General features: G+C 39.0%; 1 protein-coding gene across 1 annotated transcript in view; it reads right to left on the bottom strand.

Annotated features, from left to right (window-relative positions):
- The window catches only part of LOC113569394 (integrin alpha-X-like), a 30077-nt gene extending 9180 nt beyond the window's left edge, over positions 1 to 20897 (bottom strand). The window contains exons 1-15 of the mRNA XM_081697089.1: positions 16020 to 20897; positions 14410 to 15830; positions 14016 to 14294; positions 10145 to 10253; positions 9755 to 9861; positions 9548 to 9618; positions 8743 to 8857; positions 8504 to 8637; positions 5328 to 5461; positions 4970 to 5123; positions 2014 to 2164; positions 1812 to 1885; positions 1277 to 1394; positions 385 to 515; positions 112 to 258 (exon numbers count right to left, since the gene is read on the bottom strand). Coding sequence (XP_081553215.1) covers positions 112 to 258; positions 385 to 515; positions 1277 to 1394; positions 1812 to 1885; positions 2014 to 2164; positions 4970 to 5123; positions 5328 to 5461; positions 8504 to 8637; positions 8743 to 8857; positions 9548 to 9618; positions 9755 to 9861; positions 10145 to 10253; positions 14016 to 14067 — 1497 coding nt within the window. The 5' untranslated portion in view covers positions 14068 to 14294; positions 14410 to 15830; positions 16020 to 20897. The remainder of the gene's footprint in view (positions 1 to 111; positions 259 to 384; positions 516 to 1276; positions 1395 to 1811; positions 1886 to 2013; positions 2165 to 4969; positions 5124 to 5327; positions 5462 to 8503; positions 8638 to 8742; positions 8858 to 9547; positions 9619 to 9754; positions 9862 to 10144; positions 10254 to 14015; positions 14295 to 14409; positions 15831 to 16019) is intronic.
- Positions 20898 to 22219: the final 1322 nt, after the last annotated feature.

Below are 22219 nucleotides of genomic sequence, written 5' to 3'. Positions count from 1 at the left end.
TGTATGACTAGTGGTGTCATTGCTACATACATAGATATTTGAAGATAGCTTGAAGCTCTTGCTATATGAGAAAAGCTGTTGACTGGGCAGTGTGTTAAATGTTCTGTTTACCTGCTGTGAAAAGGAGTAAACAAAGATTTTTCCTTCCTGATCCTCTTCCATATACAGTGGAGCAGAAACTAGTAGAAGGTCCATGTAGGAGTCAGCACTCAAGTCTACCACACACACTTCAGCTCCATAGTAGGCACCAATCTGTGGCTGAGGGGAAAAGGAAGTAATTTAGAGAATTTGAAAGCTTTACCCCTGACAAAGCTTTATGATCCATGGCCCACTTTTTAAATTTCATCGTAGTCTGTTTTTAATACAAACTGCAACATGTACAACCTCTGGAGGATCCAGCAGCAACTGTGTCACTTTGTTCAGTAATATTGTCACTCTTCCCTTGTGTGCATGTCTTGGAGCTCCCAGAATAACATATGTATCATGCCATATTCTTCCTACTGCCATAGAGTAACCTGGTAATGGGAACACACAAGATTTTCTGTCCCTTTAACTTCAAATTATGTCCTACCCTTATGAGTAAACAGATTGATAAAACGTTCTTTATTAATCCTTTTCTTAAAAATGTGTTGTTTTTTTTAAATATAGGTTTAAGTCAAATTTCAAAGTCAAATTTATTTATATTGAACTTTTTTCAAAACATGTTGTCAAAGCAGCTTTACAATTATATGGGAACACACATCCTTTTCTGTCCCTTTAACCTCAAATTGTATCCTACCCTTATGAGTGAACAACTTGATAAAAAATTGTTTATTAGTCCTTTTTTTAAAAATGTGTTGCAACAGAGGTTTAATTCAAATTTTTATTGAACTTTTTACAAAACATGTTGTCACAAAGCACCTTTACAAATCTATGGTGCAGATCCCTAATTAGCAAGATGGAGGTGACAGTGGCAAGAAAAAAAAACTCTCTGGGCGGAATTGAGGTAAAAACCTTGAGAAGTTTACATCAGTGTTAAAGCAGTGGTCCTCTTGTCAGACACTGTGAATGGCCGCAAATGGGCCAACATGTATATTAGAGATCTGTACCTAATAAAGTGCCAATGAGTGTATATATAAGGGAGGTGTTTCTGTTGTATTGGTGGGAGAATATATACAGACATGTTAGCTTTATGGTGTGCTTTATCTCTGATATTCATTTTATCTTAAGAATAGACAGCAAATTCTGGAATAATTAGTTACAGTAGCTGATATATTAGATATAAGAGGCTTCTTACCTAAATAACTGTCATGTTCACTGCCTGTGTAAAAGGAGATGTTTTCTTGATGTGAATTATACTCCTGGTATCCTCCTTTCCACTGGAAAGCTCCAACTATACTCATTATGATGTTTCCCTAAACATGCAAAACATTATATGTTAAACATGATTAAAAATTTACTTTTTGAATGGTGTGACTACATATTTTTCACTGATGTCATTCATATGCATGTTGGAAAGCAACTTTTAATATAAAATCAACCATAAAGAAAGTTTTGTATGTATTTGAGGATGTGAAATCAACGTTAAAGTACTGATCATTTGTATCCAATAGTTCCATTTGTTGGCTCAGTGGTTATCATATACAGACAAGTACAGGTTATTTTTTGACACCAGAAAAGAACCTGCATAACACTCTAGAACAAAAGGGCTTTCCTGATCACAGGCTGCTGTGCACTACTGTGTTACTTGTTTGGTAACCTAGGCAACCTTTCTCTTACATAATGACCACAGATGCTTACTGTTAAAAGAAAAGTCTAAGAAGAACATTTACATTTGTATTAAATGCTGCATTGAACCCATCCTGTGCAAACTCCATTCTGCTGGAGTCTCCTGACGTCTGGGTTCCTACAAAGAAACAAATACAACAACAACAACAACAACAACAACAACAACAAAAATAAATTATTATATAATATCTAGAACAGCAATCTTGAAACTTTAATGTTTACGAAAGATAAACATCACTGACATACCCTCAATAGCGATGATCTGCTCCTCCAAAGTTCCACGGATTTTGTCCAACAAGTCATAGTTATCAACCTTGAATATATGCTCATTGTGTGGCTGAGACGCAATGATTCTTAACTCCTTCTGAGCAGATTGACTTTGAAAAGCTCTGCCAACCTTCGAATGTGAGACACAAAGCAAAAAATGTTTGGTCTCCTTCACACAATATCTGAATGTGTGTTAACATTTATTGCATTAGTCAATGGAGTGTTCGAGGCCAACATGGATAAGTCCAAGGCAAAAGTATGACTTTAACGGAATGTAAATGGTGGGGGTTTCCTCTGGTTGTTTACAGCTCAGGAGAATTCCTTAGTAACAAAGTGGGAAGTTCAGCATTTATGTATTCCATTTGACCACTGAGCTTATACAGTCCTCTTTTTTGTGGATGCTTGGCTTTGTTCCTGGCCGGCCTTTTGAACATTTACTCAGAGTATTGGATGCAATGCGATGAAGAGTTATGTTTTGGTTTTATTTCTGTTCCCATTATTTTGAGTATTTTGTCATTTAGCCACATTAGCCAACATGTAAATGAGTACTGGTTCTCGGCAGGGATGTTTTAGAGCCCCGTCAAGTGGTGGTCTTTTTATTAACAACGAATTTTTTTAAATTAGTGATATTAGTTGTAGAGTTATTTTTCATGGAGTCTCCTGGAAATTTATATTCCGAATGCTTCCTTTTCTGAATAGATATGTCACGGTTTGTTCCCTCCTAGCGTCCCTGTCTCATGCTGCTGTTTCACTTTCTCCATTCCCGTTCCAGTCCTTGTTTTGGTTTTTGCTGTTTTCATGATTCGCACCTGTGTCTTGTTTAGTGTTTATTAGTTCATGTATTTAAACCCTGTCTTGTTCCCTGTGTCTTGGCTGTTCATTGTAAGTAGAGCCATTGTTTTGTAAGTGTAGCTGCTGTTTTGTGAATCAACGCATGTTTGTGATTCTATCCTTCTGTATTTCTAGCTGTTTGTTTATCTATGTTTGTTACACCCTAGCGCTTGTTTAATATTGTGTACTTTTCTTTAGTTTATTATGTATTCCTGAACTTTACATGTTGGTAATTTGACCTTGGACTGTCACAATGACTAGGACTCTGGATTTGCCCCTAATAAATCTCCCTCTTCTCCGCACGTGCATCCACCTCCTTAGCGCTCACCGTTACAAGATACTTGATACTATATTTTTGTACAACCACATTTTGTTTGTGTAGCCACATGGGTGGTACTATATAGATAGACAGACAGATAGAGGGAGCAAGATATCCAAAATTGTAGTAAAGTACACAGTTTCCAGAGTAGGAGGAGGGAGTTTGTATATGAAAAAGTAGATGTTTAAATCATAATATTCATTCCATGGGGTTCTAACAGTTTGTAGATCAAGATTGTAGATCAGTTATTTTCCTTTGAGCTTCCTAATTTCAATGCTGATATAGCAACAACTGGCAAATCAAACAGATATGTCATTACTGCAGTGTCCATTAACATGCCTTGCCACTGGCAATAACAAATCCTTATGCGGATGGTCTGAAGGTGTTTAACAATCCGATCAGCATGAGTTGCTTAACTGAGTCACCATCTATGGTGGAGAAGTCACAATCTGTGCAGCTATTTTTGCAAACTACAGCTTGAAACCCACAAAATTAAAACATTTAGATATGGTCAGCTCTCAGGAGAAATGAAAGACCCTTTAGCATGGAAATGGAGTGAATTGAATTCAGAAAACTGTGCTAGCTACAAGCTCTACAAATGTCATATGAGGCAGCATGCCATATTTAAAAGGAAAAAAAGTCATTTTTGATAGCTGCTGGAAGAACAAGGATCTCCTATCAACATACATAGGGCAATGCTAATGACAGTGCTGCTGAAAAGATGAAAACAATACAGCAGTCTGACACTGCGGTAGCTTGGCAAGCAGCAGATCTGTTAGAAAATGTCTAGAAACAATTTGTTACTCATATACATGCATCCACATTTACAATCCAGATGGATGAGACTACAGGCATGGCAAATAATTCCTGATCAATCACCTATATGATGTAAATTTTAATTATACCAAAGATTTATTATTCTGCAAATCATTAGAGAGCATGCTGCTGGAGCCTATTTGTTTGATATCGTCAGTGATTGCTTTGCGATCAGTGTCTGCGTACATGGAAGTTTATTGTTATTTCTGGCTCTTTATTTTAGTTTAGCTTTCATTTCACCCTCACCCTTGTTCTTCATCATGGTAACATTTTCCAAGGCTATATATTGAACATGCATGAGAAAGAAACAAGCAAGATGAAACATGTTTCTTCCTAAAGGATGGGAATAGAATTTAGGCTATGTATGGACCCAAGTATGAGCAGAAAAAGTCACTTAGAGCAGGTGTAATGCTCATATGTGCAGAATATGTGCTTTTATTGTTATGTGCAGGATTTTAATTTGTTTTATTGGCCTGTTAGTAATGATGATTATAAGTGATTGGCTCGCTAATAAACTGATCAGTGATGCACAATGAGACCAATGAGATGATCTGACCTGATTTCTTTATACATACACTGCAGTTGAGGGCAGGCCCAAAGTTCCCAAAATAGTGGCAAGGGGTCTCTAGAGGAAAATGTTTGAATACCTCTGCAGTAATGTCATTATATACCCATTAGTTTTACAGGTACTTATAGTATATTGTTCAAATGTAGCTTTTCTCTAAGAAATAATTAGGTGTTGTCACCTTTTAGTGTTCTCTTACCACCCCATGTATCAAATCCTGGACACACCACCGATTTTGTGTTCTGAATACAGACCATTGTTCCCCATTACTTCCATTACAAACCAGCCCTGAAGTACATGTGACATATATGCATGTGGCCTTTAAATAATTTTATCATTTTAGAATTTTATTCTAAAATTGTTTATGTGCTATTGAAACATGTCAAAGTAGCATGTTTTCTTACCCCTATAGCATATCGAGTAATTTTTTTCTTTTCTGCATTTTCAATCGCTACCATCAGTTGATTGCCATCATCATTTGATTTACCATCAGTGATGATGAGTAAGACTCTGTTAGCATTTGGTCTGGCTCCTGCACTGCTGGTGAATAACTCATTCCTGTGCAAAACCAGTACAGAATTCAGATGAAACTGAGGGTCAGTATATGATCCAGTAATATGTTCATTTGAAACTATTGATGTTGAAATAAATAATGTGTCCATTTAGCTATATGTATGTATGTGTTATTTTCAATTAATTCAATAATTAACATATATAATGTTAATAGGGGACTGGACATTTTCACACGAAAGGAATACTTACACAAGTTTATTGATAGCCTTTCCAGTGTAGGTCCTTCCACGTTGTTGTTTTATATTATCTATCTCACTGATGTCTCTAAAGTTATTGAATGGAATGGATATTTTACAATAAGTAGAAAACTCTGCAACTGCAAACTGTAAGAAGGGGGAAAAAAAATCAATTATTAAATACATTTTCTAACCACATTATTTCTAGGTTTGTATTATGTTGTAATCTATTTTTAACATGTGAGTTTGTCTAAAAATATATTTTGTAGTTCCTTTGATTACATATGTAGTAACTTTGATTACACATGGTTCCATATGTAAATTTTACATATGTAATTACATATGGTTCCATTCTTTGGAAACCTTTACACTACAGTTATAACCTGGAGCCATGTTCTACATAAATTGACTATATATTTATATATTTATATTTATTTATTTTTAACATACAAAATTTGTCCAACTTCACATATTCCTTCTTGGATGTTTCCAGCACTTGAGATTGCCATGTCTATTACCACTGCTGTTTTCTGCATTCTGTATTTACCACCACAATGTCTGGTTTGTTCAACACGACTTGTTTTTTGTATGGATTTGGACATCCCACATGATCTTAATCTTCATGTTCTTCACAACTCTCTGTAGTTGCTCCTGTTTTGATTTGGGGGTGTCTTGGTCATATGCTCAATCACATGCAAAGCATATGATTCAACATATGATCTCTGCCAAATTTTCCTGGGTGCAGAATCGTCTCAAAGGATGCACATTGTGCACCTTGGGTCTTGTCTGGTATGACACACCACTGCTTCTATCAACCTAGTGCTTAGTGCTTGAACTTTTGCTGCCATGATGCCTCTGTGCTGTCCTTCATCCCATCAGTTTTAATCTTTTCATCATCAGCTGACCACATAACAGTCATATGCGCTTGGTGTGGATCCTGTTCAGGTGGATCAGGAAGTCCCTTTACATCTTGCATGCAGTTTGATGTCCCCCCTGTACAGGAGGTGGGTAATGGTAGTTCCACTCCCAAATCTGTATTTATGCCCACTCTTATTGATGATGATTGAGAGGATTCAGGTCTATGCAGAACAGCAGTGGTGATACTGCTTCTCCTTGACATATATTGCACTTATGGCCACCTGTCTTTGGGTTGGCTTCTAGTGTTGTACTAGTTCTGGATGAAGGCTCTTATGGTCTTACTAACTTTACACAGATCTAGCCATTCAAGTATCCAGGTGTGTGCAGAACCAGAATGTCACATCAAGTCAAATTTATTTCTATATTGCTATTTGTAACATAAGTTGTCACAAAGCAGCTTTACAAATATAAGGGTCCAGGTCCCTTATGACAAATCCAGGGATGACAGTGGCATGAAAAACTACCTGGGTGAAATTAAAGAAAAAAAACCTTAGGAGGGCCAAACTTGAGACAGAACCCATGCTCCTTGAATGCAGTATGATTTAGGTAAGAACTTGGCAAAAACCAAAATAAAGCAAAAGCAGAATACAAAAGGTGCTTATAACAGCAAGACTACTGCAAAGGTAAAGCACAGTGTAAGATTAGCCAACAAGACATGAAGACAAGAGGTATATCGACAAAGCCAAACTAGAGGAAACAAAACACAGGTGAACAGAATGAAGGGAGGGGATATTCACTACATGAAACCAGGGTAGAGACTAAAACAAAACAAAAACAAAACCACATGGTGTTAAATGCTATGGGCAACAGGCTGTTGAAGGGAACAAATCGTGATGGTGGTACTGAGTTATACTTTCTTTAGTTGATCCAGGCAACACTTAAGTTGGACTGCCTGATATTGAAGTCCTGATGATGAATATTATTTAAAATATGGGTTTACTTCCATCAAAGGTGGTGGGGAAGAATGGCCATAATCTGTGCAGCTACTCTTGCTAACTGAAACAAAAAAATAAAAATAAAAAAAACAAACAAATTATATATATATATATATATATATATATATATATATATATATATATATATACACACAAAGAGAAAGAGGCTGGTATCTACCACATATATCCAGAGAGAGAGAGAGAGAGAGAGAGAGAGAGAGAGGCTGGGATCTACCACACTAGGCAGGACCCCAGATGCAGGCTGTGCAAAATTGCCCCTGAGACAATCCAGCACATATCAGCAAGATGAAAGATGCTAGTACATAGAATGCCATAACCAAGTGGCTGGTATAGTGTACAGAAAAAAAAAAAACTTTGTTGAGTACAGGTTAGAAGTTCCGAGATCTAAGTGGGATACAACCCCAAAGGTAGTGGAAAATGACTGTGCTAAGATCGTGTGGGACTTCCAGATACAGACTGACCAAATGGTCATAGCTAACCAAACAGACATTGCAGTGGTTGATAAACAAACAAAGAGGGCTGCACTGATAGATTCCAATTCCAAGTAATAGTAACATTAGGAACAAGGAACACAAAAAGCTCAAGAAATACCAAGGGCTGAGAGAAGAGCTAGAAAAGATGTGGAAGGTGAAGGTAGCAGAGGTTTCTGTGGCAATCGGAGTACTGAGGGCGGTAACCCCCAAACTGGGAGAGTGGCTCCAGCGGATCCCAGGAATAACATCTGAGATCTCCATCTAGAAGTAGTCCTGGGAACAGCTAAAATACTACAGGACACTCAAGGAGGACCCAAGCTTGAAGGATTGAAGGAAAAAGACTGCCCGGAGGGGAGTTTGAGTGCAGAATCTCTTGATTTTATGTATTCACCACAAAGTAAAACCAGCACAGCTTCCTAATAAAGCTATCAGACCTTGTCTTGTATTTATCCTCTGTGTTTATGCTTATGCCAAATGCTGTAAATGTAAACACAAATGTAATGCTTAAGCACATATTTTATACCTAAGCACATACCACCATATCAAGTGGTATTCTTTCCTTTCTGTTTTACATTAGTTGCCAGGAATAAATAAAATAAAAACTAGAAAATATAGAGTTTGATATAGAGAACTATCAATCTTTTGATATAGAGAAGAATTGTCTATTTAATCTTTTTCAAAACATTTGCTTGCTTCATGCAAAGGGAGACAGTGGACATGTAAAGGAAGTGTTTGCATACGGTATGTCTTTCACCCTAAGCAAAATATCGGTACATTATGTTGGGTTGGGTATATTCACACAATGCATTTACTTAATACACACATTTCTACACATGCTGTACCTTAATATTTTGTGTTTGTAAGCCTTGGATCAGCTTTTTAACAAAACCCTTCATTTTAGAAAAGTCCACGTCATTTACACTCCCTGAACCATCCAACAAAAAAGCAATATCTGTTGGTGCAGGAGGTGGGCACTCTGAGAATAAAGAACAAAGGAACACATGCAGAAATAGAACATATTAAAATAAAGAAGAGAAAATGTGATGCTTGTTTAATTAGGGTATCTTCCTATATGAATTACCTCTTAAAGTGCTTGGTATAGGCCCTGTGACAGTGTTTCTCTCCTCAATGGTAAAGCACATGCCATTGTAGGTTGTAGTTGCTTCACAAGCCTTGGGGATGGTTGGGCCACACACCTGAAAAGGTTTTTGCTTTCATCTAAACTGTTACCTTGTGATTTATTTTGTCAGTGTATTCATTACTTTTTTCATCAACCAAGTAATATTATACCATCATCCTAAACCAAAAATAGTATGAGGTATTAAAACATATTTTATAAATTCTCAGTTTATATTCATGCTGAAATAAAATAGCTTAGTGAATATGTTTCCATACCCACATTTTTGAAGTATGAATCCATATCCGTATAAAGAGGGGAAGTGTAGACCTATGTCATCTGCTAGTTACATAGTATTTTTAGGATCTACATTCATTTTGCCACTGATTCAGTATGGTAAATTTTAAAAAATCCACATTAAACTGAGTACTGAGAACCAGACATTTTATAACAGCTCAAATACAGTAACTAAATATGTGATATAGAAACAATATTATACTGATTCATATAACTGTGACAATTAAGATGCAATTGAATTACAATTGTTTTGTAGTACGTTTTCCTTTTTACTATCAATCAAATACACATTTCAAAATCTTACAACTGTAAGTGAAAATGGGGGTGACGTGTACTGCAGTGATCCTCACCTCCAAATCTTTAACACATTAGTATCTTTTAAAATCAAACAGCAGGGGGCAAACCGTTGTCTTTCCTTCCTTATACCGTGTGGACAAGTAAAATACTGTGAGTCTTGAGAGTGATGACTTACCGATATCATTGAGGACTGAGGATCTTTAGTCATTGAAAGCCCAAGAGACATATTAACAGCCTCCGGGGGAACTATAGGAAAACACAAAGGAGCAAAAACTGTATGTTTGAACCACACATCCAAAGAAACATAGCAAATCAGTGATGAATATTTTACACTACTGAAAATAAACAGCTTCTTATTAAGAACACTACAGTGGATACATACCATTAATTTTTAAAGGTGAGCAGTCTTTTGAGTTTGTCCTACATAGGTATATGTTTCCTCTTTTATCTTGATTTTGATTTTGTATTAAAGGATCACTCACAATCACACTGAGAAGAAAGAGAAGGTTTTGTTTGCTAAATATAAGTTGAATTTTGATATCCATCATCAAGATATATTTTGACTGTTTACATTCTCTTTGACTACATTGTATATTAGAGTAATAATAATCATCATCAATACAGATACACTTTAAATCCAAAAGTAGGAACTCCAAAAACATAATTGGAATGTTCTGGTGGAAAAGAGTGGAGGGGAGTTCCATCACAAGAATTCTGCAAAAATGTTAGGAAAAATGTCTTTGGTGTACTATGCCAGTTATGTTTCCCTCACCTGGACTGATCTTTCTGTATCACTTTGTAGCCAAAGGCTGTGTTCTGGTTTTGGGTGAAGTACCTCCAAGGATTTGCTTCAATGTTGAAAGCCACCACAGACTGAAATACTATAGATCAAAACACAAATAAATACCCTCTATGATGCACATTTGAAGTATTTCCAGGATATAACCATAATAATGCATGTTATCATGCAAAGTCAGATAATATCCAGTATATGGGTAAAACAAGAGCAAGAGCAACAAAGATGGAGAAAGAAAGAGAGAAACTGCCAGTTTATACATACTCATTTACAATAAATACCGTAAAAGCATGTCCTGATTGCTGTATCGTGATTGCCACAGGAAATCAATGTTCTGTTATTAGCTCATGTGATGTATATATCACTTATAATATCAATATATTAGAACATAAAAATATCAGAAGTATATATATGCCTGTTAGAGAAGCTAATAAATATTACTTTGCTGTGACAACTTCAGTTTTCAAAAGAGACAATATATAAGCAATATAAAGCTTTCAGATATTAATACCAACTAATTGTTTAATGTTTTATTTAAAATAAAATTGGATTTGTCTTTGAATAAGTGCTCCAGCTCTAAGTGGATATCTACATATTACCAGTTTGGTGGGATAGGTCATAAGAGCCTGAATTTGATTTAATTAATGGTAGAACGAATTATAAATAAATGAATAACCTTTATGATAAACAAACAAACAAAACAATCTGAGGTACCTTATTTATATGTTATGCAAAGTACAAACTCAATATCCATTCCATATTGTAACGGCCCGAGTACTGAAGGGCAAGGAGCAGGACGTACAGACTCGCTCGATGGAGACAAACGCTTATTGATATACGATACAGACACCGGCATTCACGTATAAACACAAACTGTGAACGTGAACACACATACGGCGAACAAGAACAACGCGTACACGAACATTGTCAATGACCGACAATACTGCACACACACTAACAAAGGTTTAAATACATACACACGTGGCAAGACTAAACAGATGCAGGTGTGTGCTAAGCATAGGCATGGTTACAAACGAGACAGTCAACGAAGAACTCCCACATCACGCAGCGGGCCATAACACGTGACCAGTGGAAGTGGCGTGTTCCGTTACATTTTTAGGTAAACCAACATGGATCTGATTGCTGTATTATGTCTATGTGTTAAACAGCGTCACATACATTGCTTAAAATAATCAGATAAATAATCGAGTAAATAGACTTGCCAAAAATAGGCAGTGTCAGAATATTTTATTTACATAAAAATGGTAGCATATAATGTTCAATAAATGTTTAATTTGCACTTCCTTTTGCACTTCCTCAAACTGCCATTTTTTGCTCATACTCTGTCCTCTATTTCAGGTCTAATGTCCTCCAGTCACCTGCTCAGTAGCCACCAATACCTACCATCGCAACTATGATACCCATCATGCAATCACCTCAAGGGCTACAAACACTCTGTATTCTAGAATTCTTTCAGAAGTCTTGGCATGTTTAACTGTGCAGTCTGTTCTTTGCTGCTTATCTACTTTACCCTGCCTCTTTACAAGTCTGTTTAATCTTGAATGTTCCCTGCTGTGTTTTAACTTTCATGTATGACAACACTAACACCTTGTTTCAAACCTCTGTTACACAAGCACATTCCCAGTGGCTAAACTTTTGAAATCCAAGGAAAGGTTGACTGACTATTTTAGCAATGCCTTACATATTAGAACTATAAATCCACAACCACCAGCAGCTAATCTTATGAAGTTATGTTAAATGTGCCTTAGATGCAAGATCCACAAATACAAATAGGGCAGTGTATACACCTAGATTAGATGGTCCAAAATAATCTGAATCTAAAATGACGGAATGAATAGTAAGCAATGAAAAGGCTGCTTAAATGTAAAAAAAAAAAAAAAAAAATGTCTTACCAGAAACCAGAAAAAAGTAGATTTTAATTTCCCAGTCCATTTGTAGTAATAAGATCAGATACAGAAAGACCAAGGTCAAAGAAAATGATAAAGGATGTGAAGGTACCAGATATGCAATGAGTTCTTAATATCATACTAAAGAGATGATTCACTTTTGCTCAGCTCTGTCCTTCCCCTCTAAAGAGGAAGCCATCATCAACCTCTTTTCAAACTACCCCCCTCCCCCAGCAGTGTAAGGTTCTGATTAGTAAAAACTATGGATTTAATATATACAGTACAAAATCAGCCCATGCCAGACTTAAATTCCACAGTGACTACTTAATATTCCTGACAGTCATAACTAACTCCTTCATAACTAAACTGACTGACTCCTCCATAAATCAAACATGCGTACTTATTCAGCACTGCAGTCAGAAATAAAAAGTTAAATTTAGTTGCTGTATGAATAAGCCTATGCATTAGGAACTGACCACAATGAAAACGGAATTTCCATTGAAAATGCTGACCTCATTTCATGTTTATTTTCATTGTTCCATTATTTGGACAGTAGAAGCAGAACTGACAGTTATGACTAAAGCATGCAAGATCAAAAACCAAACTGCAAAATGTCAACTGTTATTCCTTCTCCCCACAGATGTGTTGAGTGAGGAACAAAATATTGTAGGACAGTGCTATACTGACCTTAAACTGCAGCTGACATTCAGCCAGTTGCTGAAGATGTTCAACAACAGGGAAGGAAGCTCTTGTCCTTTTGTTGACCCTACACTTTTATGAAGTGTTCACGGATCCAAATGCTTTACCACCTAGAGTAGATACATTCTACAATCCTTGGACTAGATGCACAATAATCAGTACCCTATGTGTTGGTCTTTTATATCCAAATCATTAGACACAAAAATAGACACTAATCACATGTCTCATGCGTACCAGGAAGATTGAAATTTCGCAAAAGGTTTCCTCTTTTGTTGTGGGTGTTAGGTGTCAGAGTAGAAGGTTTTTTATATTGTGAATTTCTTTTCCTGTGTGATGGAGAGTGTTTCTGGCTCTCCCTTGGCTCAGGTTATCTGGGATTTCCAATCTGCTGTCCAGAAGGCTCTCTTCATCTCAGCCCTAGCATCCCTCCACTCGATACACATCTGGTCTCTATTAGAGACCTGAATCACCCATGAGAATTTGGTCACTCTGGCTGCCCTCTCCTCTGCCTTTTCATTCACCCATTCTCCAAGGCGTCTTGGTAGGGGTGGTGGCACAGGTTTGCTATTGTCTCAAAAGTGGCATTTCACTCCACTTTCCATCACTTCTTTTGAATTTCACACTATTACAGTGTCTTTCCCTACCTAACTTCACATCTTTGTCATCTACTGCCCTCCAGGTTCAAGCTTGCCAATGAAGTTATCTAGTGATGTCCTCCTGAGTCAATTCCGCACTAGAATCCATTCATTCTCCTTGGGCACGTCAACCTTCCATCAGACAAGCTACATTCCTCCTGCATCCTTCCACTGTTGATGTCATTTGACCTCACCCTCCAGCAGTCTCCTCCAATTAACAGTGCGGGCAATGTTCTGGACCACCACAACATTGGACTTCGCAGTCACCGCCCTCCAACTCTCAGACCATAACTTTTCTCCCTCTCCCTTCTCTTTCCATCCACACTTCCCCCATGTGTTCCTACTCCTTCTGTCACAATCTGTGTTCCATCACTCCCTCTTCCCTTACTTCCATTTTATCCACCATTCCTCACATTGACCCTCTTTCTTCTCTCTCCTTGAATACAGTTACTAATACTTTCCTTTCTACACTCTTCTCAACATAGAATTTTCTGTGGCCTCTCTCCTCTAGACCTGCAAGATCTTCCCCATCTGTCCCCTGGCTAACAAACACTCTGCTGCCACAGAAAACTAAGGACTGCAGAGAGGTGGTGGAGGAAAACTCACCTTCCATTCTGTTCCAGACGATCTCAAGAGATCTGCAGCCTTTCTCTGTCATCAACAACTCCTTATTCAGCCCCCACTGCAGTGACAGAGAAACTTCATGCTGCTAAAGCTGTCAACTGTCATATTTCTTGATTCTTCTGGACGTTTAAGCAGCCTTTGTCACAGTAAACCACAACATTCTCCTCCCTGTTCTCTCCAGCCTTAGTGTGACTGGCTATGCATGGAAATGGCTTCAGTCCTATCTGGAGGGATGGTCCTATCAGGTAACGAAGAGGATCCCTGCATACAGGTTTTGGGAATCTTACACTGTGAACATGTGGAACAGGATGAAACAAGCCTGATGGGGATTCCCACCAGTAGCGGTTGGAGATAAGCTGTTTGGTGCAAACCTCACCCTGGTGACCTGATGTTAGGGAAGAATGTGCCCAGGTAATCAAATAGCTCCTAAAAGGCTCAGAGACAAACATCTTTCCGTTAGGACATTCATAAAAGGTACATCTATATACTCTAATGCCTTTGGTATCTCCTCAATTTCCCAATGGATAGACCAGAGGGAAGAATGGTCTCAGGTTCCTGGCTGCAACACTTGACGGACATGTCCAACATGGGTAGCATAGTCTGAGGAATATACAAGGATGTCATTATATGCAATTACAAATTGCCAAATAATATCCCTGAGAACATCGCTCATAAATGCCTGAAAGACAGAGGGGGCAACACTCAGGCCAAAAGGCATTACCCTATATTCAGTGCCCCCTTTTGGTGACAAAGGCAGTGTTCCACTTGTCCCCTTCCCCAACATGGACTAGACTGTAGTGAAAAGCTCATCATCCCTTAACTGTTCCAAAGATACTGGAATTGGAGGGGATAAGCAGGAGGCCTCTCACAAAGACAAATCTAGAGGCTACAGGAGAGGTAGAGGGTTGAATGAAGCCCAGGGCTAAGACCAGGGTCTCTTGTATGCATGCTTCCATGGCTTGTTCCTTCACCTGTGTAAGAGGAGAGATCTATGCTTTAGGGAGTGTGGCTCCCTCTAAGACTATAGCACAGTCATTACATTTACGGCATTTAGCAGACTCTTATCCAGAGCCACTTTCAAAAGTGCTTTGTCATTTACTCATAGAATATATCCAAGTACAGTATAGTAGGTTAGAATTAAACATACAAATGAACTAGAATACAGGGATGAATGCTGATACCTGGAAGTGCAAAATACATATTTTATTGTTTAAGTGCTAGAGTTTGTTAAAAAGCATAAATAATACCCTACAATAAGTACTATATTAGTCAGTCAGTCAGTCAATAAGGGAGCAGTGTCAGTTGTCCTTTAAATATTCTGCAAATAGATGGGTCTTCAGTCTGCGTTTGAAGACTGCAAGGGACTCTGCTGTCTGGACAGCAAGCAGGAGTTCATTCCACCATCTTGGAGCCAGGACAGAAAATAGTCTCGATGCTTGTCATCCATGAGACCTGAAGCAAGGTATTTCAAGCTGAGCTGTACTTGAAGTTCGAAGTACTCGAGGTCAATGGTCAAAGCCTGATCTGTACCTCATGTATGAAGGGGCTGGTCTATTTTTGGCTTTGTAGGCAAGCATCAAGGTTTTAAGTCTGATGTGTGCAGCTACAGGGAGCCAATGAAGGGAGCGCAACAGTGGAGTAATGTGTGAACTTCAGAAGATTGAAGACCAGTTGGGCTGCTGCATTCTGGACAAGTTGTAGAGGTTTGATGGCTCTTGGAGGAAGACCAGCAAGTAGCGAGTTGCAGTAGTCTAGCTTTGAGATCACAAGAGACTGCACAAGCACCTGGGTAGCTTCCTGCAAAAGAAAGGGTTGAATCCTTCATATGTTACAAAGGAGGAATCGGCAAGACTGGGTTGGATTAGAAACATGAGTTGAGAACGACGACAACTGGCTGTCCATAGTTATGCCCAGGCTATGGGCAGCTTCAGATGGTGATACCAGGGAGTTCTCAAACTGTGAGGTCATGGTAAGGGCTGGGAGTACCTGAGAAACAGAAGCTCAGTTTTACTGGGGTAGAGCTTCAAGTGGTGGGCTGTCATCCATGACGTGATGTCAGTCAAGCATGCCGAGATGCATCTGGAGACCTGTGTGTCAGAGGGTGGAAAAGAAAGAAATTGAGTGTCATCAGCATAGCAGTGGTAGGAGAAACCATGAGAAGATATTACATCACCAAGAGAACGAGTATACAAAGAAGGCCCAATACTGAGCCTTGTGGAACACCAGTGGAGAGTCTGCATGGTTTGGATGTGGATCCTCTCCATGTCACCTGATAGGACCGTCCATCCAGATAGGACTGAAACCATCTCCAAGCAGAGCCAGTCACACCAAGCCTGGAAACAACAGAGAGAAGAATGTTGTGGTTCACTGTGTCAAAGGCTGCTGAAAGGTCTAGAAGTATCAAAACAGATGACTGTTTGGCAGCTTTAGCGGCATGAAGTTTCTCAGTCATTACTATGAGGGACATTTCTGTAGAATGTGCCGGTTTGTAGGCAGACTGATTGGGATCATGCAGCTGGTTCTGGGTGAGAAAGAGAGAATTGATTATAAACGGCTCGTTCAAGGGCTTTTGAGAGGAAAGAGAGAAGTGATACTGGTCTGTACTTGGTAACACTGGAGCTGTCAAGTGTGGCCTTCTTGAGGATTGGTACCACCCTGGCAGTTTTGAATGCAGTAGGCACATATCCAGAAGATAAGGATTTGTTGATGACAGAGATGAAAGGAAGCAGAGCTCTTGCGATTGTCTGGAACAGAGCAGAAGGAATCGGATCCAGTGGACATGTAGTCAGATTGCTGGAAGTCAGGAGTTGAATTTCATCTGTGGAGAGAGGAGAAAAAAAAGTCAGAGTTGGATGTTGGGGAAATGCACATTTAGTTGGAGGAGTAGGAACAGGGGAAAAGGACTGGTGGATTGCTGCAACCTTCTCCTCAAAGAAGGTGATAATCCTCCAGAGTAAAAGATGGGGGGGGGGGGGGGGGGGGCATTAAGGAGAGAAGAAAATATTGCGAAGAGCTTGTGTGGATCAGATGATGATTCGAATTTCTCCCTGTAGTAGGATGACTTTGCAGATGTTACTTCCAGTGAGAACTTGGAAAGGAGAGGCTTGTATGAGCCAAGATCTGAATCTATGCAAGATTTCCTCCATCTCCTCTCTGCAGTCCTTATTTCTCTCCTGTGGCAGCGAAGTGTTTCTGTTAGCCAGGGGGCAGGTGGGGAGGACTTAGCAGGTCTAGAGGAGAGAGGGCAGAGAAGATTCATTGATGAGGAGAGTGTAGAAATGAAAGTATTTGTATCGAGAGAGAGACAGACAGACACAGGTGAGGAAGGGTGGACAAAATAGTAGAAGTAAGGGAAGAGGGAGTTATGGAGTGCAGGTTGCAACAGAGAAAGGAGGAACATGTTGGAGAGGACTGGATGGAAAGTGAAGGAAGGGAAAGAGAGAAGGATTGAAAGTGATGGTCTGAGAGGTGGAGGGGGGTGATGTCCTTTGTTGTGGTGGTACGGGTGAAGATCAGGTCCAGAACACTGCCCACTTTGTGAGTCGGAGGAGAGTGGTTGAGGGTGAGGTCAAATGCTGTCAACAGTGGAAAGATGCAGGAAGAATGCAGCTTGTCTGATGGAAGGTTGAAGTCACCAAGGAGAATGAGTATTTCCTTCAATAGGGAAATGACTCAGAAGGATGTCGAGCTCATCAATGAAGTGATCTAGGGGACCTGGAGGGCGGTAGATGACAATGATAAGAAGTTTGGTGGGGAAAGACACTGTAATGGCATGAAATTCAAAAGAGGAGATGGAAAGTGTAGAGAAGGAAAGTGGAGTGAAACGCCACTCTCGAGACATTAGTAAACCTGTGCCACTGCCCCTGCCAAGACGCCTCAGAGAATGGTTCTCAGGGGTGATCCATGTTTCTGTTAGAGCCAGGAAGTGTAGGAAGTGGAGGGATGCTAATGCTGAGATGAAGTCAGCCTTCTGGACAGCAGATTGGCAGTTCCAGAGCCCTCCTGCCACCACGATATATAATGGTGTGAAGCGTTGTGAGTTCGTGAGGTTGCTGAGATTGCGACGTCTATGATTGTGTCGAAGAAATCTGTGGGATATGTGGACAGGAATTGCGAAGCACATTTCAGATGCTTGATTTGTGGATGTATGAGATAAAGGATTGAAATAATATGAGAAGATACTTAGCTGAGTTTGTGAAGCCCTGTAGGTGATATGTAGATGAACTGATTGAGAACACCACCAAACCTCCTCTAGATGTTGATTACCACTACAGACTTAGCGGAGTCATCCTAATTTAACTCAGTTCAATAAGTGCTGAGCCCGCCCCTCAATTCACACCTAAGGTCAAGGAGAAACTATACCTGTAGTGAGTAATCACCGCTACCAAGCAACTAACAACTAGGTTTAGACAACAAGCCTTGAATTTTACAGAATCTAAGACAAAAGTAAGTGAACTCAGAGCCTACCTTAACCAACCAGATAATAATCCAATAAGACAAACCAAAGCAGTCATAAGGATGGTGTGGGGGGAGTTTGGTAGCTTTGTGCTTACTGAGCACTTCTGTAAGATCAACATATTCCAGATAGATGGTGAGAGGGGTTTCCATGGCTAGGCTTTCTATAGTAGTAGATCTCTCAGCAAGGGCAGAAAACTGTAAACAGTTCTGAAAACAATAAAGGAGCCACGAGAATAACTCTTGCTCAGACCAAGAAATGCAAGGGCCATGTCACTTCAACCAAGGTAGGCCTAATATCACAGAGAATTCAGAGGATTCTATCACAAAGAAGGTAATCATCTCTGTGTGGAGGGCACTGATTAATTTAACTGGCTGGACTCTCATAGTGATGGAACCATTTCCTATGGGGTGTCCATTCAATGCTACTACTTTCAGGGGTTGTCTTAATGATTCCATGGGGATCTGTAGTTCCTGGACCAGTCAAGCAAAGATAAAGTGCCCCTCAGCTCCAGAATCAATCAAGACTGAAACAGAAACAGACCACTGACAGTACCAAAAAAAAAAAAACAGGCAGCAAAAAGCATTTTTGATACCAACCCCTTTGTGAAAATGCTCACCACATTATAGCCTACGCCACACTAGTTGAGCCATCTGCCTCTGTTGCTCTACCTGTTGTTTGGCTAATGAGTCCACCAACTGAATAAATCCCTCCTGCAAATGCTGATGTTGTTCCAAAAGATGCCCTAGATTAGCATTTGCCTTTACTAAGGCCACTGCATAGCGGTGATGTATTTTGTAAAGCGGCAGAAAGGGTCCAGATACGTCAATAATTTAATATAAGAGAGTAAAGCCAAATCATAGTAAAAAAAAATGGTCCAACAAAACAGAGCCAGAGAGAAACAATCCTGAAGGTAACCAAATACAAAGGATCAACCCAAAGACAAAGTCAAGAATATGAGAACAAGTCAAAATGCAGGGAGTTCAGCAAACAATGAATACACTCACAGGAACACCAGCAATACCTCAGAAACAAGCAGCTAACCTACAGGAATTAAATAGAGCTAGAAACATGTGTATGGCATTATTATTCAGGGGACAATGATTCCCCGAGGGGACTCTGGGAAATGTAGTGAAGAGCCTCAGCATTAGCCTTATTGGTCCTGCTGGACCGAAGGGCTGCATGACAATTGCATTTTATAATAAATATATTACACTTTCTTTAAGAATACATAAGGAATTGCCACTTTTCACATATTGATTCTACTGTATGCAGGCTTGTCAATATTTTAATACAGTGCAATACTATCAGTGGGTTTTGCCAGTAGAAACTAGATTGTAATTCAATGATACATCAACATGAACAATCAGTCAAGCACTATATTGTGTAAAACCATGTTTCATCTCCTAGAAATATGTTTGCTGCTTTATATATCTGATATTTTACTTAAAAGCAAATTTGCTATTCAAATGGTCGAATTCTATTTAATATTTTGTAATCGTATCGTATCAGATAATACTGAATTATCTTTCCACTGGGTCACTGTAAATACAAGATTTCAACTGTCATTAAAAATGTTTAATGAAATAAGGAAAAGAAAACTACATTACATATTGTAACGTTGAACGGTAAGGAGGCGGACGCATGTGCGGAGAAGATTTAATAGGAGCAAATCCAGAATTAGAGTCGTTAAGGCAGTCCAGGGTCAAAGAGCCGACAAGGAGAGTACGGGGATACTCGTTGATAGTTGTTTTCCAACTATCGTCTGTTTCTATGGTTTCCTGTCTCCTCCCCTTTACCTCAAGCTGGTTCACGTTGATCCTTCGTTAATGTGTCTATTTAAACCCTGTTTCTGCTAGTAATTGATTGGGTATATCCCGCTTGAACTCTTTTCTCGTTCCAGGTGAAGTTATGTTTTCTGTTCGTGTTCGTTAGTTTTCTTCTGTTCTTTCGTCTATGTTGCATTCCCTGTTAGTATTCGCCTGTTTTATTCCGCTCTCGTTCCTCGTCAGATGTTTTCCCGTCGCTTCGCTTCTGTTTAGGTTTCTCGTCCCCTTTTCGTATGCGCAAATGTTGTCTGGTTTTCCTTTGAGTTCTGATTACCTGTGGGGTTTTTTTTTTTGTCTTGGTTATTGTCTCCCGTAGCCCGGTTCAGTGTATTCCCCGCTTGTCCTCGTTTTATGCCTCATCGTTGTTTTCCGTTAGTCTTTCCTTTAGTGTTTATTTCCTTTGTTCCCTTGTTCTCGCCTTCACACTGTTGGCCCTTGTTCTTCATTCTATTCTGCATTGTTAGTCTGTTTGATATTAAACTTATTATTCATCTGTCCAATCTGAGCTGGTTCATTATGGCTTTCCTAGTTATTGGCGTCGTCACTTCACAAGCATGTTCGCTCTCCACCTCCCAAACGTTACATTGTGACTAACCCGTTTTGAAATGACTTATGGACAATATATATACAGGTGCATCTCAATAAATTAGAATATCATCGAAAAGTTAATTCGTCAGTAATTCAATTCAAAAAGTGAAACTCGTATATTTATATAGATTCATTACACAGAGTGATCTATTTCAAGTGTTTATTTCTTTTAATGTTATGATTATGGCCTACAGCCAATGAAACCCCAAAGGTCAGTATCTCAGAAAATTTGAATATGTATGTATGTGTATATATGCACTCAATAGTTGGTCAGCACTCTTTCTGCATGAATTATTGCATCAATGTGGCATGGAGGCGATCAGCCTATGGCACTGTTAAGGTGTTATGACATAAATGTGAAGGTAAACAGTGCAACTGTGGAGGAAGCAGATGTGTGAGTTGTTTTAGCACATTGATATGTTCATTGTCGCTTTGTCTCTGTTGCTTCCCCTTTCATAGAGAAAAACATCACCCTGCAGAAACTTAAGGTGCTTTTCATTCCCTAACTGCCTCCTTACACTCACTGGCCAGCAGATTTCATGTGCTCTCATGAATTCATATGAAAACAGTAAAAGCTAAACAAAGCAAATTAATATTTTGCAATCAGAAGCTGGATGTCCAGACCAAACCCTGATGCTCGCCTATAGCGTAGCCTGTGTGGTTTCCAAATCCTCCAAGTAAGACATAGCTGCTAACCCAGTAACGTTTTAAAATCTTAAAACGTCCTACAGTCAACTTTAAATCAATGCACTATCTAGAATTAATCCAAAGTTTGCTTTTTGTTGTGATAATGTGTGTATATATATATACTCATTAAATACTTGTGTAGCAGTTACTCACCCATTGGAAACAAATTGAGCTTTACTAGGTTTGGAGTAGGGGGAGACCGATCAAACCGATAAATTTATAAGGTGAATTGAGTTTATTACAAACGCACCTATACCGTGATTATTTAAAAAACTTTTTTTTTTTTTTTTGCTTGACTGAGGAAATAAGTAGAAGTTCTGGATGTCTCATTATCAGCCATTCTGATGGTAGTGGATGTGCTATATTTACAAGACAGGAGATTTTGAGTTTTTGGCAATTTAACAAAACAATCACAATCACACAAATAATTCAAACACACAATATAATATTTCAACTTACAATGTGCAATTGGCATTGAGCTAAGCAGTTTGTACAGATTAACCCCCGTGATGCACCAAACTATACTCTCTAATCCTGTTTCCTTTTATTTACCTCTAGCTTTTCCTACCATTAGCTAAACCATTTTTTGCTAAAGGTATAGCAATGTCATAATTACACACATGCGC

The sequence above is a fragment of the Electrophorus electricus genome, chromosome 15 (assembly GCF_041902795.1).
Source record: "Electrophorus electricus isolate QZ-2024a chromosome 15, ASM4190279v1, whole genome shotgun sequence".
Classification (NCBI taxonomy): Eukaryota; Metazoa; Chordata; class Actinopteri; order Gymnotiformes; family Gymnotidae; genus Electrophorus; species Electrophorus electricus.
This window is presented reverse-complemented; position numbering and strand designations above follow the sequence as displayed.